The sequence below is a fragment of the Martes martes genome (assembly GCF_963455335.1).
Source record: "Martes martes genome assembly, chromosome: 15".
Classification (NCBI taxonomy): Eukaryota; Metazoa; Chordata; class Mammalia; order Carnivora; family Mustelidae; genus Martes; species Martes martes.
In genome coordinates this window covers 3,676,542-3,693,852 of record NC_137903.1, presented here as the reverse complement: position 1 = coordinate 3,693,852, position 17,311 = coordinate 3,676,542, and the positions used below count along the sequence as shown (strand labels likewise).

Sequence of the window (17,311 nt, the reverse complement as noted above, 5' to 3'; positions counted from 1 at the left end):
GACTCCTGTTCCACCCCGAGAATGGATTATCCGATCGAGGGAAGCCATAAAATCTTGGGAATAGATGCTAAGAATTTACTCACTCAAGGTGGGTGTAGAAAACATCATGAAGCCTAGACACAAGTTCCTGAACTTGAATTTGGACCAATTAGCTTGCATATACCTGATACAGTAACTGGGGCCAATTTAATCACCAATTTAAAGTCACCAATTTAACATTCATTGTTGACATAGAAATAAGTAAGTAACCGGGAGCTGGAAAATATCCATATGTTTAAAAATCAAGAAGCACATTTCTAAATACATCATGAATCAAATTAAAAAATTTATGAATACTAGAAAAATGATTTGAATGGGAGAAAATGGAAATACTACAAGTCAAAGCTTTTGGGATATAGCTTTTCAGTATTCAGATGGAAACAGAGGCTCTTTAAAATGCATATTAAAAAAGTTCACAGGTTGGAGAGCAATAACTTGAGCATTCATCTCAAGAATTTGGGAAAAGAATAAATGAACACAAAACGATTGTAAATAAAAAATGAATAAATGAGAGCAGAAATTAATTAAATAAGTATACAGTACAGTGACTCAAAAAGTCAAAAGTTGGAATATTGAAAATATCAATAAATATTATTCTCCGGTGAGGCTGATGAAGCAAAAAGACAGGATGTACAAATCAACTCTGATGGGAATGGAAGGCAGAGCACTTCTCAGGTCACACCACGTAAACGATCAGAGAATGTTGTGACTGACTTCATGAACATAAATTTGAGAACTTATGTAAAGTGGGAACGTTCCCGTAGAACACATATTAAGGCTGATATAGGGAGAACAGCTATTTAATTCTCAAGAAATAGAATTTTAATTCATATATTCCACATAAAAAAACCAACCAACCAACCAACCAACCAATCTCTGGGTTGCTTCATTAGCTTTACTAGTAGATTCTGCCAAAATTTTAAAGTGGAAGTTTTGCCAAACTTGCCCCAAACCCCCCATGGGAGAGAAAAGAGTAAAATCCCCACCTCATCTTTTGGGCCAGTAGGATGTAGAAACTAGATCTTGAAATCTCACTCAGGAGCATAGACAGAGAGCTCTTAGGTAAAACTCAAGCTGCATTTAGTCCAGAAATGCAAGATTGGCACATTTGAAATCAATCAATATAATTTAGCATGTTATCAACATAAAGGATATTAATTATGTAATTATGTATTATGTAATTATGTAATTATTATGTAATTAACTGATGAAGAAAACATTTTTGGCAAAATTTAATATCCTCTCAGGGAAAGAATAAAACCTGTTAGCATAATAGGAATTAAAAGAAGGTTCCTTAAACTCATGAGGCTGTCGAACGTCGTCTGTATCTGAGTGTAGTCGCCGCACGTTCCACCGGTTTCAGGGGTCCAGCAGGGGGACTCGGCAATCAGCTTCTCACTGGGCAGTGACGCAGGTCAACACGACTGTGCTGAATCAGGAGCAAGAACGGCTTCTCCCATCTCTGCGGTGTCGTTCCAGACAGTGCAGGGAGAAAGAAGCAAAAGGCAGAAGGATTATAAAGGAAGAAAAATAGTCATTTCTCATGAATTACAAAATTTCGTTTGTTAGAAAAATCCAGAAATAATCTGCAGATCAATCATTACAGGGCTGAGGACTCAGTACTGTACTCAGTACTCAGCACCAGCTGCATCCCTATCATTAGCAAAACTTAGAATATGGTTTTTAAAAAAATCACATTTTGAAGCTTTAGAAATATCAAAGCCCTTGGAATAAATTTAACAAAAGACATGCAAGGCCTCTGCACAGAAAATTAAAAGACCTATGTAAATGGTGAGATATACTATGTCACAGATTAGAAGACTCGGTGTGGTACAGATGTCCGTCTCCCCATGCTAACCTATGCTTCAAAGAAATTCCATTGAAAATCCTCATAGTGTCCTTTTCTGGGTATGAAAGCTATAAGGGGGGGCTAAAATTGATTTACAAATAGCCAAGACATTCTTAAAGAACAACATATATATGTCATATATATATATGTTATAATGCATTTTTATTTATATTTATTATATATTTATATGATTCATATTTATATTTTATTTATATATTCATATTTATTTACAAATATAAATATATTCAATATAATATATAATTATACTTAATTATTTAAATAAAGTTATATATTCATAAATGTTCTATTTTTAAATGTATACTTATATATTACTTATATAAATTTATATTTATTATATATGTATGATACATATGTATATACATATATATATACATATATATTTTTTTCTTTTTTTTACCAAATATCAAGACTCATGCATCTACCATGTGGAATTGGCCCAAGTGACAAACAGGCCAACAGAGCATGAGAGAGCCGCCAAAGACCCATGCACACACGGGCATTGGCTTTATGATAATATGGCTTAGAAAACAACAGACTTTTCAAAAACTCATGCTAGGAAAATTGGATTTCCATATACACATATCTATATGGAGGAAACCTGTCTCCATAAATAACTACAGCAAGGAAATCAATTTCTGGGTATCAAAACCTGAATTTGAAAGACAAAACAAGAAAACTTTTAAATATATTAAAATTCTTGCTGATATAAAAAAATTACCTTTACAATATTCTTAGGGCATGAGAAGATTGTTTAAAGTGGGCATTAAAGCCTTGACTAAAACTGAGAAGACTGATTAAATTGAAATCGAGAAATTGTGTTCATTAAAACACAGCATTATTCAGCAGATGGATAGGTGAGCCACATAAAAGTGAAACGAAATTTAAAGAAAAGATTAATGTAAAACAGGATAGAAATTACTTTCGGAGGGAGGGGCACACAGAGGGATTCCTAGCTGGTAAAATTCTTTCCTTGATCTGGGCAATGATTACAAAGGTGTTTGCATAATAAAAATTTCACTAAGCTCTCTATTTGTTTGGGTGATTTTCTAAATCTGTGTTTTATTTTAAAATATAAAATATTTTATTTTATTTAAAATATAAAGGCTAAGCAAGGAATTTCATAGAATGAGAGAAAATACATGCAACAGATACAATTGGCAAAAGGCTCTTACACAGTATATATACAATCCCTACCAAAAACCAAACAGAAAACAAAAATATAATAGAACATTCCTATCAATAGAAAAAATGTTCTAGAGCTGTGAAGAGATCCTTCCTAAAAGAAAATATCCAAATGTCCAATAAATACAGAAAGATGCTTCATCTCGTTGGTAAGCATGGTCATGGACATTAACTCCCCCACGTGGGCGGTGAGCGTTGGCAGGGTGGGGTAAAGAGTGGGGCCACAGAAGTCTCTGGTGTTCCCCTAAGAGTGCTCATGGGCTCAGTCACTGCAGAGAACAGCCTGTATTACACACTGACCTTGGAGAAACCTACGGTCCGGGGATCTACTTCTCTACTCTTAGGTATGGGAATTACTCAAATATTCCCCAACAGCAGAACAGACCAATAAATGGCCCATGTCCACACAGAGGATTCGCAGGCGGGGAGCGTTATGTCAGCAGACTCCCACCTGCATGAAGTGTGCGTAGCGCTTTCCCCTCTATACTGTCACTTTCTCAGACAATCTAAACCACAGGTTGTAACCCAAGGCCTTTGCCTCTGGCCTATTTTCTCATTAGATTTTGCTAAATGTTTGTTCTATAAATGTCCCTGATACAAAGCAGTAAGATATTCTGTCTTGTCAATAAGAAATATAGTAAAATAATAATAAAATAAATCCGAAGAAATAAAATCAGACATCAATGCGATGTGGGAAACAGAAGCAAAATTAAATTAAATTTCCTTTCTACTTGCAGCCCATTGATGACTCCTGAAACAGGAAAGTGACATTCCTGTAAGAGCCCAGTCGCCTTGACCTTAGTACTTCACTAAGGGCAAAAGGCAATCTTAGGTTAACATTATTCCAACCCTCTAAGATCCTGTAAGTCTACTTTAACACACACAAATTCCTTTGGAAACTTCCTTTATCTCTAAACCCCCAAGATATATGCTGGCAATTATCCCCCAAGCACGTGGCCCACCGATATACATCTGAAGGGTCTCGAGACTCAGGTTTTATCAGACAGCGATGAATGATGTTTTCCTAACAACAGCTCGCCCCCTCAAGGCCCTGGAAGCCTTGCTTCCAAATTCCTTAGACTTACACTATCCCTGACCCCCACCCAACTTGAAAGGATATAATGGGCTACGAATCCTGTGCCATTCTTTTTGTCCCCAGGTCCTGTCCCCGCGCTCTAATAAAACCACTCTTTTGCATCAAAGACAGCTCAAGAATTCTTTCTTGGCCATCAGCTCTGAATCCTGACATCTTTTGTGCATCAAATTGCTTCTGTTCTCAACATAAATGTGCAAAGTGGTCATTTGTTTCTTCTATATATTTTAAGAATTTACCCTGTTCAAGACACTGCACTGGCTATGGGGAAAACAAAACCACAAAGGAATGTTTTTTCTTCCAAGAGACTCACATTCTCCTTGTGGAAAGGCCAGGAAATGTGGTATAAGGTGGACTGGAGCTTTCATGGAGATCTGTGGGAGTGCTTGGGACACAGACCCACATGAGACAAGACGACTAGATGGTTTCAGCCATACTGAGGGCCATTGTCCCCAGAGAAGTCTGATCTGCCCCAGGGTCTCAGCCTCCCTGAAGAAGCCCGGGACAAACAAGAAAGAGACAACCAGGAGGAGCTTGGGGGGTCAGAACAAATCTCGGATAGTGACCCTGGGAGCTCCTTTCGAAGGAGCCTGCATTTGTTATTACTGTGAGCAGCCTACGTTCCAGGGCAGGTTAAAAACCAGAGCACTGGGCATGGTCAGGAAAAGACAAAGGAAGAAAACCGGGGGCCTTGGACCCAGAAGTGTTATTTTGAGGATGGCAGAGCTGGCCCACCCACCGGAGCCTCGTGCATCCTTGTGAACCCGCCCAGTGCATCCTGCCAATCACAATGGCTTGTCCCTCTACTGTCCTGTGACAGAGAAATAGAATTCTGTTATCTAGGCCACTTTAATTTGGGGGTTTGGGTGGTTGAAATTGTCGCCGCACTGTATTCATATAATTTAATGCAATATTTATCAAATTCCTAACGTGTCCACTATGTCAAAGTGCTCACTACAAGGCAACTATTTTTTCGGGCTCCCGTGGGAGGAATGTAAGCGCAGCTCATCCTGCTTCACTTCAATCCTGATTGTCACCACCCTCCCCCTTCGCTTCCTGAGACCACCTGACTGTACTCCCGCGATTCCTTTCTTGGCTGATTGTTGGTCTTTTTCCTTCTTTGGTCTGCTACAGGCCGTTCCTCCAGCGTGTCTGTTCACCTTCCTCTCTCTCTCGAATCTGTTTCTCCGGTTACATCTATCCCAGCGATTTCTGTCATATTCGTGATTACTTTTTATTATTTCCAGGTTTGTAATCTGAAGACAGACCTAAGATCCAGACCAACAATTCTAACATCGCTGCCTTTCTTTGGGCTTCCTATGTCAAGAGTGAATTCCTCCCTGAGTTCTCACTCCTCACCCCTCCAGCCGAAAACCTGCGGAGATAACTATAATTCTCCCAATCCTTATAGCGTCATCTAATGTTTTGCAAAGTGCTACGGTTTGTAGCCCTATTGTTTTGCAGAGAAGAGTGGGAAATTCTAGAGCTGGGCACTTCCCTCCCCGCCCCTCCCAATATTGCATCCTAAACAGGAGGGCATTCTGATGTGGTTTGGTGAGTTGGAGTCCAGAGCCAATGGCCAAGAAAGAATTCTTGAGACGTCTTTAGTGCAAAAATGGTGGCTTTATTAGAGCACGGGAACAGGACCTGAGAGCAGAAAGAGCCCCCGCGCTGGGGTGGTGAGAGGCAGGGAGGAAGGGTGGATTATAGGCTTGGCAGTTGGAGGAAGTAAAGACAAAGGGGGAGGGGTTCCAAAAGGACTTTCATATGCTAAAGGAGACTCCCAGGACCCTGCAGGCCTTGCTGTTGTTGAGCTACGGTGGTTGTCTTCCCTCTAGCAAAGCATTAACACAGGACAGCTGGAGCTTCCCGGAGGAAGGCTGTCCTCTGCCGGCTTCAAGTGTGTGTCAATGGGCTGCAGGTTGAAAAGGACGTTTAATTGTATCTACATTTCTTTCTGTCTTTGTTTCCCACATCAGTTCGACCTCTGGTTGAATAATTCCAGCGATGGGGAGATCAGCACATACCGCAGGAGGTAACTGCCCCTTTCCTGACAGCCCAGGTAGGTGGAGACGCACCGAAGCTGCCTGGGCATGAGGGGCCGGCGGGGACCCAGGGCTGCGGGGCAAGGAAGAGCCCTCATGGTGAGAAACAGATTCAGAGTTGAGCCAGGAATCCGGTGCCTGAAATGAGTCCCCCGGCCAGCCTCAGCCCCTGGGCCCCCCAGGCCCCCTCCTAGCCCGGTGCTATTCATGAAGGGACATGAATAGGGGCGAGCAGGGAAAGACGCTAACCCCATCGGATCGTAGGTGTGGAGACGAAGCATCTCCTCCTCAATCATGGACAGACGGACACTGATGCAAGGCGGTCCGAGTTTGACAGATACTTTCCCAAAAAAGAAGTAATGATCTAAAATACCAGTCAGTTAATTTATCTGGAACTTTCTCACTTCATTGTTCTACTTCCTCAGACTTGAGGAAGCCAGATGGACTTTAACTCGAATCGTTGTTAAGTCTAAGGATGTGGACGCCACCTGGCCAGTGCTCACGCGGTGGAGTTGACGGCATTATCCTGGCTCCCTCATGGGCCATGTCCCACCGGATTTTGCTCTTTCCTGACAGAACGGCCTCTGGGCGTCTTGGGCCCAGTCTTGTTGGGGAGAAGTAGGTCACCATGGCAATGCATCCTAAGGGACTCCGTCCCCAATGATGACGTGACAAGAGCCGGCTACCGCTGTCACTGTCTGCTTCAGGGCTCACCTGCCAAGCCTCTGTCCTGTCATGCCACAGACGATTCCGAGACCAACAGGAAGAAGCGGCTTTCCTGACAAGCGGCTGGGGCTGACTGCACCTGTCCAGAAGCAGCAGGTAACCAGCCTCCCGACGAGCGTCCAAAGACAGAACATGTGAGCGCATGCAGGGGTCAGGCAAGCAGAGAACTAGGCAAACCCCTGTGAGAAACTTTTGCCTCATTCATTCCCTATGGCCTCCAGATCTCTCATAATCCTGAAAATCTCTTGAATTTCTCCAGATGTTCGATTAGCTTAAAACCTGAACAAGCTTAGTCATGCAAATATCTCATACTGAGAACCCTGCTATTTTGCTAGTATCCAAATGTGTGCAGTTACAGAGTTGATGCCAAGAGGTGCCTTTAAAATGCTCACGGGGGTGAGGGATGTTTCTCAGTTCCGCTGACGCGGAGTGCCAGAGATCTGTGACCGTGTCCGAGAGGACAGGGCGTTGTGTAGGGAAAGGGGGACTCCTAAGAGCAGAGGCTGATGGGAGGACAGGTGGGGACCCATCTTGGCATGTTGGGAGAGTAGCCCCGTCCTTGCCCTAATGCAGGACCAAAGCCATATGTACCGTACTGGGTCCGGAGCTTCATATCCCAAATTCAAATGAGATGTTAGAAAACTGTTGATTGAATTTGACCGCTGAACGCAGATGAGCCAACAACACGCCTCTGCTTTTACCGACTGACTCCGTCTAGCTGCACCAGTGAGCAGCTGCTTTTGCCCGGAAGCACGTAGAGGATGGTGGCTCAGTTTGCTGCCATGTCTCCACGGCCAGAGTTTTCTGGGTATATCCCAAGTCCACAATTTCCTACATGTGTGATCTTGAAGGAAAAAAAAAATCACTCCTCTCTCTTTATCCTCTCTAAAAAGGGACAAAGGCGCTGGGGTCATGGGCTGCTGGGGGGATTAAGCCAGCACAGGAAAAGGTCTCAGTACCTTGCACATCGTATCAATTGTGTTATGGCCTCTCTTCGTGATGAAGTCTTAGAATATAAGTGAGGTTCGGTGGGGTGAGGTCCAGAGCTGGTGACCAAGAAAGAATTCTTGAGACATCTTTGGTGCAAAATGGTGGTTTATGAAAGCATGAGGACAGGACCCGTGGGCAGAAAGAGCTGCTGCCCCGAGGCTGTGAGGAGGGGTCCATTATACGCTTGCAGGTTGGGAGGGGGTCAGGGATGGCGTAAGTCTCTAAGGAACTTTGGAAGCAAGGTTTCTAGGACCTTGTGGGACTATCTGTTGTTGGGAAAAGGTCATTTGTTACCGTCTAATAAAACCTTAGTCATGAGACCCTGCAGATGTGTACCGGTGGGCCATGTGCTTGGGAATGACTGTCAACACTATCTTGGAGGGTTTGGAGATAAAGTTTCCAAAGGACACAATTGTTCAAGTAGACATACAGGATCCTGGTTGGGGGTAGGGGTCGGGTCAGGCTAAGATTGCCCTTTGCCCTTAGCCAAGTCCCCAGACACACCTGAAACCAGACGATGTGTACTTTCCAGTCTGTACTTTCTACCCTCCACCTACTTAAGGTGCAGGCAGTTGAGTCCCCAGGGAACGTCACTCTGTCTTTTTCAAGGGCTTGTCAGTGAGTAAGGAAATTTAATAATTTTTTCTTCAGCCTCTGTTTCCCACATCATATATGCCATGTGGACACAGACCAGGACGATAATTACGTTTCAGACGGATCTCAGCTTTTGATTCATGACATGGCTTACTGAGTTACAGTTACTCAATTTGTGATAATCCAGTGAAGAATTCAAGGGAAACAAAACAAAGCGTTTTCCCCGAACATGGGGGGCAGCTGGGTGCAGGGTGTCCTGCCCCACGTGTCTCTGGAGGAAGTTTTGTGTGGCTTCCTCTGGGGCCCCTGGGGCCAGGCAGGTGCCGGCCAGGCTCCATTTCTGCGGCGTAGAGGAGGGGCACGTTGGGAGAGGAACAGCCAGGAGGCCAGGCACTTGTGCTGCTATCAAGAGCAAGCAGGGTGTCCCCAGTGATGTCCGCATGGTCTCACACCCACAGACCACCAACGCATTTTGCAATCGTGAGTACGTTCCACGCTGTGGGCAGATCATGCTCACATAGATCCTGTCTTTGTCACACAGCCCAACCAAGGAAGAATGGCCCATGTCACCGGCAGGAGCAGCAGCCCGTTTGCTAAGATAAGAAACAGGTCCAGCCTTCTACCTCTGACATAGAGAAAGGGCATCAATTTGCCAAGCTTCTAAATTATCACATTATTTATCTACTACCTCGCTCAAGAGACGTTTATTTGTATCTGTTATTTGCAAAGCACTGAATGAGGCTCAAGAAAGGAGCGAGAGTTTCTGCTCTGGAGGAGGGAAAATCCAGGTCAACGCCTAACTACCCCCAATCTGCTAGTAGGTCTGCTAATAGAGTCCTCGTCCCAGTACAGATGTGAGGGACTCCCGGACAACGTCTTCCCAAAGAACTGATGTTCATGATGTCTGCTCATCTGCAGGTGACCAGAGGTATAGCGTGGAGGTGTCTTTTTTTTTTTTTTTAAGATTTTATTTCTTTATTTGACAGAGAGAGAGCACAAGTAGGCAGAGAGGCAGGCAGAGAGAGAGCGCGTGGAGGTGCCTTAAATAGCTGTGGCTCCCCTGCAGGGGGTGGCAGGTGATGGATGGGGGAGGGGACATGGAAGGGAGCAGGAGAGTGAAGGCAGGGTGGGCCCTGCAGCGTCATCCAGTCCTGAGTGTGGGTAACGAGCTGCTCTGGGTTCTTAGGGCAAACGCAATGGATTATTCCTTGTTAAACGAGTTCTTCCTCGTTAACTATTCTCTGGAACCTAAGTTGTCAAACAAGAAGGATGTTTTAGAAGAACTTATTACTGTGAGTGTTGAATTCAGGCTCATCTGTCCCATGTTGGCCTCGTGGTAGAATGCTGCCCTGACCTCCTGTCGAGGTGGCAGCAGAGGAGGGCTGTTGGGCCAAGCCCGACCGTGAGGACAAGACGTGGCTCAGAGGTTAAAAAAGGGAAAACAAGGAACAAGCAACACAAGAGATCAGTGTGCACAGCGCACGGGTAATTCAGAGCGACCTGAGGCATCTGATGGCCGTGAGTCAGAAGCAATCTGTCTAGGAGGACCTCCTCAGAAAGGAAGGGCAGGTCTGGAGGCCGGAGAGATGGGGTCACAGGGGCGAGGGGCCAGCATTGCTCCGGCTGGAGGGGAAAGTCCTTGGCAACAGCAGGCCAGTCTGAGAAGCAAACGGCATTTTTTTTCAACGACTTAGCTGGACACCAAGGGTGATGGTGATGGGAAGTGATACTGCAGAGTGGGAGGGAGCAAGGGTCTTGGGGGCCTCATCTGCAGGCTTGCAATGGATCCAGCAGACAACTGCAGGCACCAGGGGTTGCGGGGCAAGACTGGCCCCAGACACATCCGAAATCAGACAGTGTGTGCTTTTCAGTCTGTACTTTCCACCCTCCACCTACTTTCTAACAGCTTCTTCCCACCCCGACCCTCAGGACTTTCAAGCAAAGTTCATGCGGTATCGCAGCTGGAAAGAACTCTAGCTTGTGTTCAGTGTGTGTACGTTCCAAAATATGTAGCCAAATGAAGTAAATGATTCACGATTATACAAATCAAGGCTGAAACTCAGCCCACTAATGTGTCCTTTGCCTGCCATGTTCTAGGCACTGCTCTGTACACTGAGGAAAGACGGGGAGGGCAGGTCCCTTTTCAGACTTGGGGACATTGCTCACTCTAGGGCACCATCTAATGCCCTGAAGTTGGCTTTGGCATTTCCAGGCGGCCTTTTAGAGCTGTTTCCATCCCCTATTATATTTCACCCCAGGGTGAGCTATGCCTCCTTCCTGTCCCGCTCCCCTTCCCCCACCCACCACCCCCCCAACTTGCTGCCCAGTCCTCCTCTCCAAACTTGCTCTCAGAAAAGTATCTGATGCATTAAGTCAGTTTTCCAAACCCGGGTTTATGCGCTCAGGAGGGTGCAGAAAGGCTTTCCAAGATCCAGGTATGAGTCCTTCCAAGGGAACCATTCCCTGATCTTCAAACGTCTTATCAGCTCTTCTTAGAACTGGTCTGCTAGAGGAAGAATGTCTTCACTTTTCCCTCTCTGCTTATCAAAACCTGTTCTCCCTCGGTACAAAGGAGGGCATAACTGACCCAGCACGTGGGGCAGAGGGAAGGTAGTGTGGGGGCAGCGTCTGTGCTGGGAGAGGGAAGGAACCGTTCTGGGCAGCACGTCCTTTTACAAGTCTGCCTTTTCCAATTTATTTCTTTCAACACAACTGAATGGAAGCTGATTGAGTTGTCAGCTAATAGATCAATAAAAACCATTTTGATGATAGATGACTGTGTAATTTCTGGCATATAACTAATAGAAAGTTCAAATAATTTAGTGTTATTACTATAACAAAACGACTTTCATCCCCCGAACTGTGGTGTATCAATGTCATTTATTTCCATGAACTAGTTTCCTCTGTATTTATATCTCCAAAATGAAGAATAAGAATGGAATGGATTCTGAAACTGCTCTCATTCTGATGATAAGTGGTTTTCATGGATGCACACGAGAATTGAGAGAAAGCACAGTCCTCGTTATTATAAAATGATACGCCAATAAAAAATAACGTATTTTAAAATATGTCATGTATTTTTATTGTTTTGGTGAAATGCGTGCTGATTACAGAATAAAACCTAATAGAAAATCTTTTCAAAACTTTTATAGCCTCCAGAGTACAAGAGACAAAAAAGACATGCAGATATAGAGAAATCAATAAAAGACTTGTAATTATAAAAATGTAATACCTTGAATTATGAGTTCAGTGAGAAAAATAATGTAAAATTTCAATTTTTTAAAAGATTTTATTTATTTATTTGACAGACAAAGATCACAAGCAGGCAGAGAGGCAGGCAGAGAGAGAGGAGGAAGCAGGCTTCCCGCTGAGCAGAGATCCCAACGTGGGGCTCAATCCCAAGACCCTGAGACCATGACCCGAGCTGAAGGCAGAGGCTTAACCCACTGAGCCACCCAGGCGGTCCTAAAATTTCAATTTTTTTAAAGGCACATGCACTCACGTAATTTTTGAAAGACGTATTCATGGGTATCCTCTCACCAACATTTAGGTATCACTGAACACATAAAGGAGTGACATAATAACTTCATTTAAAATGTCAGTGCTCACATGCGGTGGCCATTGGATTCCATGCAACTATTTAAACGTTTGATATAAAAATGTGATGTCCAGTTTACAATTGGCACGCCCACGTATTGTTTTATTTTGTCTTTTGTGGTTGGGAGTGGGATTTTGTTGTTGTTGTTTTTACTTGAGTATAGTTGACACAGAGTGTTACACGGGTCAGGGAGTACAGCACCCGGATTCAGCTTCTCTGTTCATCTGTGCTCCCCACACTTGCAGCTGCCTTCTCTCCCCACGCAGCAGCGCTATGACAATGATGTGTTGTTTTTTATGTTGCTTACAGAAAAAAAAAATGGGAAGTCCCATCAAAAAATGAGAGAGCGTGATGATATGTAGCCCGTGATCGAATCTCCGGTCAGATTTCCGTGTCTGTCAGGTGCCCTCCCCTGGCAGTATGGAGAGGAGACTGCCGGGCTCAGAAGGCCGGGGGCATATGATGGTCTCTTCCAATCTGATGTTTCAATGGCTCCATCAGTTTTGTTACTGATGTAACAATTTCCACACACTTGGTGGCTCAAAATAAAGGGAATTTATTCTTTCTCTCCTTTCTGGAGGTGAGCCGTGTGAAATCAACATGCCAGGTGTCGGCCAGGCCGCACTCCCTCTGAGGACTCCGGGGCAGAATCCACTCCTTGTCTCCGGTGGCCGCTGGTGTTCCTCAGATCGTAGTCCCTGGGCTTCCAGTCCTCCGGGCCAGCATCTCCAAATCTCTGTCCATTCCACCTCCTCAGTGCCTCCTTCTCTGTGTGTCTAGTTCACGTTTCTCTCTGCCTCTCTCTTATAAGGACCCTTGAAATTGCATTTAAGGTCCACCTGCATGGTCCAGGTCCACCTGCATGGTCCAGGATAGACTACTGTCTCAATACCCTTAATGTAATCACACCTGCAAAGGCTCTGTCAGTGGCTGTAATAGTTACAGGTTCTGGGGCTTGGGCGTGGGCACTTTTGGGGGTCCATGTTTCAACCTCCACACCAGCCTTGCAAGGAGACAACCTAATTCTAGCACAGAAAATGTACTCAAAAATAGTTGTAAAAGGAATGGAAAAATAATTCTTTTTTGGGAGCAGAACTTTGAGCTCACTCTCTCTCTCTCAGATTAATTAATTAACTAATGAATTAGTTAATTTTAAAAGAATGGGGCACCTGGGTAGCTCAGTTGATGGAACATCTGACTCTTGATTTCTGCTCAGGTCACGATCTCAGGGTTGTGAAATCAAGCCCACGTGGGGGCTATGCCGAATGTGGAGGCTGCTCAGGATTCTCTCTCTCTCTCTCTCCCTCTGTCCACGCCACCACTGGCACTCTCTCTCTGTAAAAAATAATAATGTATTTTTTAAAAGAACTGTTTTAGCTCATCTCTACTGAATTATTTCTCTAACTGTGCATGGATATTTCCCAAACCAGCCCTCCTTCCTCCCATGCTGCTAGCCTACAGCTCAGTGATGTCCTCGACCTACTACTTCCTCTTTCCCTGGAGAGAGAAGCCCTCAGTCTCCAGCTAGCTATCCCTCCTTTTTTTTATTCATCCACTCAACAAATACTGAGTCCAGATGCTCTGGGGCTTACAGTGTTGCAGGGAGTGAAGGAAGAACATGTCATGGATAAGAAAACAAAAATGAAAATAGTAAGACCTGTACGACAAGCATTTATCAAATACCCACTGCAGTTAGATTGCTGAATTCTCAAGTACAGTCCTCCAGTCTGAGCACTCTTCCCTTGAGGCGGGAGATGAAACAGCGAAGTGAAGGCACTGAAAGATGTCCCAGTAATTGACAGTGTACCACCGAGCACCTTCACAAGGTTGTAACCTGGGGTTGCGGGGGAGGTTGGCAATCTGGTCCTCCTGTCTCTCAACATCTCGTTCTTCCTGTTATTTTTCAGGCAGGCAGGTGGACAGAGACGATGGGAAACTTGAGTGGAGGCCACGTAGCAGAGTTTGTCTTGGTGGGCTTCCCTACCTCGCCACCTTTCCAGCTACTCCTCTTCGTCCTCTTCCTCGCAGTTTACCTGTTGACACTGCTGGAGAATACGCTCATCGTTTCTACAGTCTGGCGCACTCCAAGCCTCCACCGCCCGATGTACTTTTTCCTGGCTCATCTCTCCTTCTTGGAGCTGTGGTACATCAATGTCACAGTTCCCCGTCTTTTGGGAGCATTTCTTACCCAGGACCGAAGAGTGTCCTATGTAGGCTGCATGACCCAGCTCTACTTCTTCATTGCCCTGGCCTGCACCGAATGTGTCTTGCTTGCGGTCATGGCCTATGACCGCTACCTGGCCATCTGTGAGCCCCTCCGTTACCCTACTCTCATGCCTTCCAGCCTGGCCATTCGCCTTGCAGCTTCCTCTTGGGGTAGTGGTTTCTTCAGCTCCATGATGAAGCTTCTTTTCATTTCCCGACTGTCCTACTGTGGACCCAACATTATCAACCACTTCTTCTGTGATATCTCTCCCCTACTCAACCTCACGTGCTCTGACAAGGAGCAAGCAGAACTGGTAGACTTCCTCTTGGCCCTGGTGATGATCCTTCTCCCTCTGTTGGCTGTGGTTTCATCATACGCTGCCATCATCGCCACCATCGTGAGAATTCCTACTGCCCAGGGACGTCGCAAGGCCTTCTCCACCTGTGCCTCTCACCTGGCAGTGGTTGTCATCTACTATTCCTCTACCCTCTTCACTTATGCGCGGCCCCGGGCCATGTACACCTTCAACCACAGCAAGATCATCTCTGTGCTCTACACCGTCATTGTACCATTCCTCAATCCAGCCATCTACTGCCTGAGGAACAAGGAGGTGAAGGATGCTCTCAGAAAGTTGGTCCTGGGCAGATGCCACTATTCTAGGGATGTTCCAGATTGATGTGCAGCAGAACCTAGCAGGCAGGAAGGAACAGCATCTTAGTAGTGCCACGTCAAGGAATCATAAAATAGGCTCAGAGGGAACATAAGTGTCAATTGGTATGTGGTTCTGCTAAATAGCATCTGGGAATCTCCTGACACAAATAAATGTTTATGAGTCATTGATCTTGCACAAGTTTTCTGAACTAAAGTTGAGTTAGCTGCATACGAATCTCCTGGGGGTTGGTTAAGATGCAAATTCCCAGACCCTCTACAGAGAGGGTCTGATAGAGTATGTCTAGGTTACAACTCTGCCGTGCACAGTTTCCAACTTCATAGCAACTCTTGGTTCATAGCTAGTTGGAGATTCCCTACTTTAGACCAACCCTCTTAGGTTACAAATGAGAAAATATAAGAAAGGGGACTTACAGATGGATATGTCAAGGTATTATATGCTTTATTGCAGCAGTTTCAAAGATCCAAATTCTCAAATCCCACTTCCATAAGAAATCACAAATGTACAATTATTGCACCCCAAGAACCGAAACTCATGTCACGTAATCAATACTCTGTGCCTCTACAAACCTTACACGCCCTGAAATGCACAGAGGAGGAAAATGTCACGTCGATACTCAGCTATGTGGGCACCAATCTGAACACGGTCCCATATTCATCTGCCTCTCCCTTCCTTGACTCTCAGGGGGATTGACATAATGAGTATTGATTCTGGAGTCGACAAAATGCAGTCGAAATCTTGTATATAGGTTGCTCTCAGCATCTTCTCCAGCACTATGGGCAGTTTCTGCTTTCATTAGTTGGTACCTGGGTTATACCAGTTGCTAAATACTTGTTAAGTTTTGCTCCTGAGGTAAATGAGCACAAGAGCAGAAAATGTCTCTCTCTCTCTCTTTTTTAAAGATTTTATTTATTTATTTGACAGATAGAGTGAGAGAGGAAAGACAAGCAGGGGGAGTGGGGGAGGGAGAAGCAGGCTTCCTGCTGAGCAGGGGGCCTGATGCGGGACTCGATCCCGGGACCCTGGGATCATGACCTGAGCTGAAGGCAGATGCTTAACAACTTGAGCCACCCAGGTGCCCCTAAGAGCAGAAAATGTCTTAATAAGAGAGGGAATGAGGGAATGAGATGTGGGATGCTGGTATCTCTCTTAGAGTGAGTTAGAAGCCTCAGATTCAAAGCCTGAATTATATACATTCTTTCAAGTTTCTTTGATTTTTGGAAACTTGTTTGAATTGCTTAGGGAGATTTTCACACCCTGACTCAGGGTTACGTTCTGCATATGTGAACCACATTTGATGTTTCTTTAGTTGTGGGATATGTAGAAGAATTAAAAAAAAAAAATTTGTATTGAACAAATACTCATAAATACAAATTGTGTTTAAAACAATTTGTGAGGGGAAAAGATGATTGTTTATTTAAAAAAACTACTTGATCAATAATCATTTTGGGTTTTCCAGGATCTAAAATGAAATAACAAAAGCAACAAAGAAATCTGACCCTTTTATAAATATGTTACTTTATTTTCATGAAATTTCTAAATAGCCTTTTAAAGAAACATTTCTGAGACTGGCTCCATGGAGCTTTCCTTCACTATGTTCTCTTTTCCATTCATAGAGTTATGGAGGGCCTGGTGTCTTATGCTAAGAATTTTGCTCCTAAAACCAAGAAATCTCACTTGGATCTTAGTCTAAGTCCCTACCCCTAAGTCCCTGTTACAGTGAAAATATTATCACCTACCTCATATGCTTGCTGTGAATATCAACTAGTGTACGTGGGAGTCAAGTGTTAACATCTTTTCTCTTTGTAGGTAAATTTCACCTTGGATTAGCTTTTTTTTTTTTCTTGTAGTTCAGTAAAGCTACAACTGACAAATAAAACTGTAAGGTATTGAAAGCATATAATGTGACGACTTGATATTCATATACACTGGGAAAGAATTCACCTTTTGTGAACTTTCTAGCTCAGGGCTCTTGGAAGCCTGATAAATGTTGCTAAGCAACACTGCATATGGTACAAATGAGGTCCAATGAGCAAAAGTCCTCTGGACTGGGAGAATGATGAAAAGTATTATAGGTAACTGGGGGTAAGTTACAGCTTCAAGCTGCTTTCATAACTTGGCATGCCTTTTGCTGGGAGCCCTGGAAACCATGGACCCCAGAGAACTTATAGAAGAGATGATAGCTCTTCTGGGTCTTGAGAGTTCCAAATCGAGGTTGACCGTGTGCTCCTGTGTGTGAATCTCACAGCCTCTCCCTTGCCCTATGAATTTGAAGCCCAGAGACAAGCCCCCATCTGT

At 44.4% G+C, this 17,311-nt stretch overlaps 1 protein-coding gene across 1 annotated transcript; it reads left to right on the top strand.

Annotated features, from left to right (window-relative positions):
• Positions 1–14,065: 14,065 nt before the first annotated feature.
• Positions 14,066–15,019, top strand: OR6P1 (olfactory receptor family 6 subfamily P member 1; the record flags this gene model as incomplete). The annotated part of the gene is made up of 1 exon (XM_080824154.1): positions 14,066–15,019. One exon carries the CDS (start codon positions 14,066–14,068, stop codon positions 15,017–15,019), a length of 954 nt encoding a protein of 317 aa, XP_080680280.1.
• Positions 15,020–17,311: the final 2,292 nt, after the last annotated feature.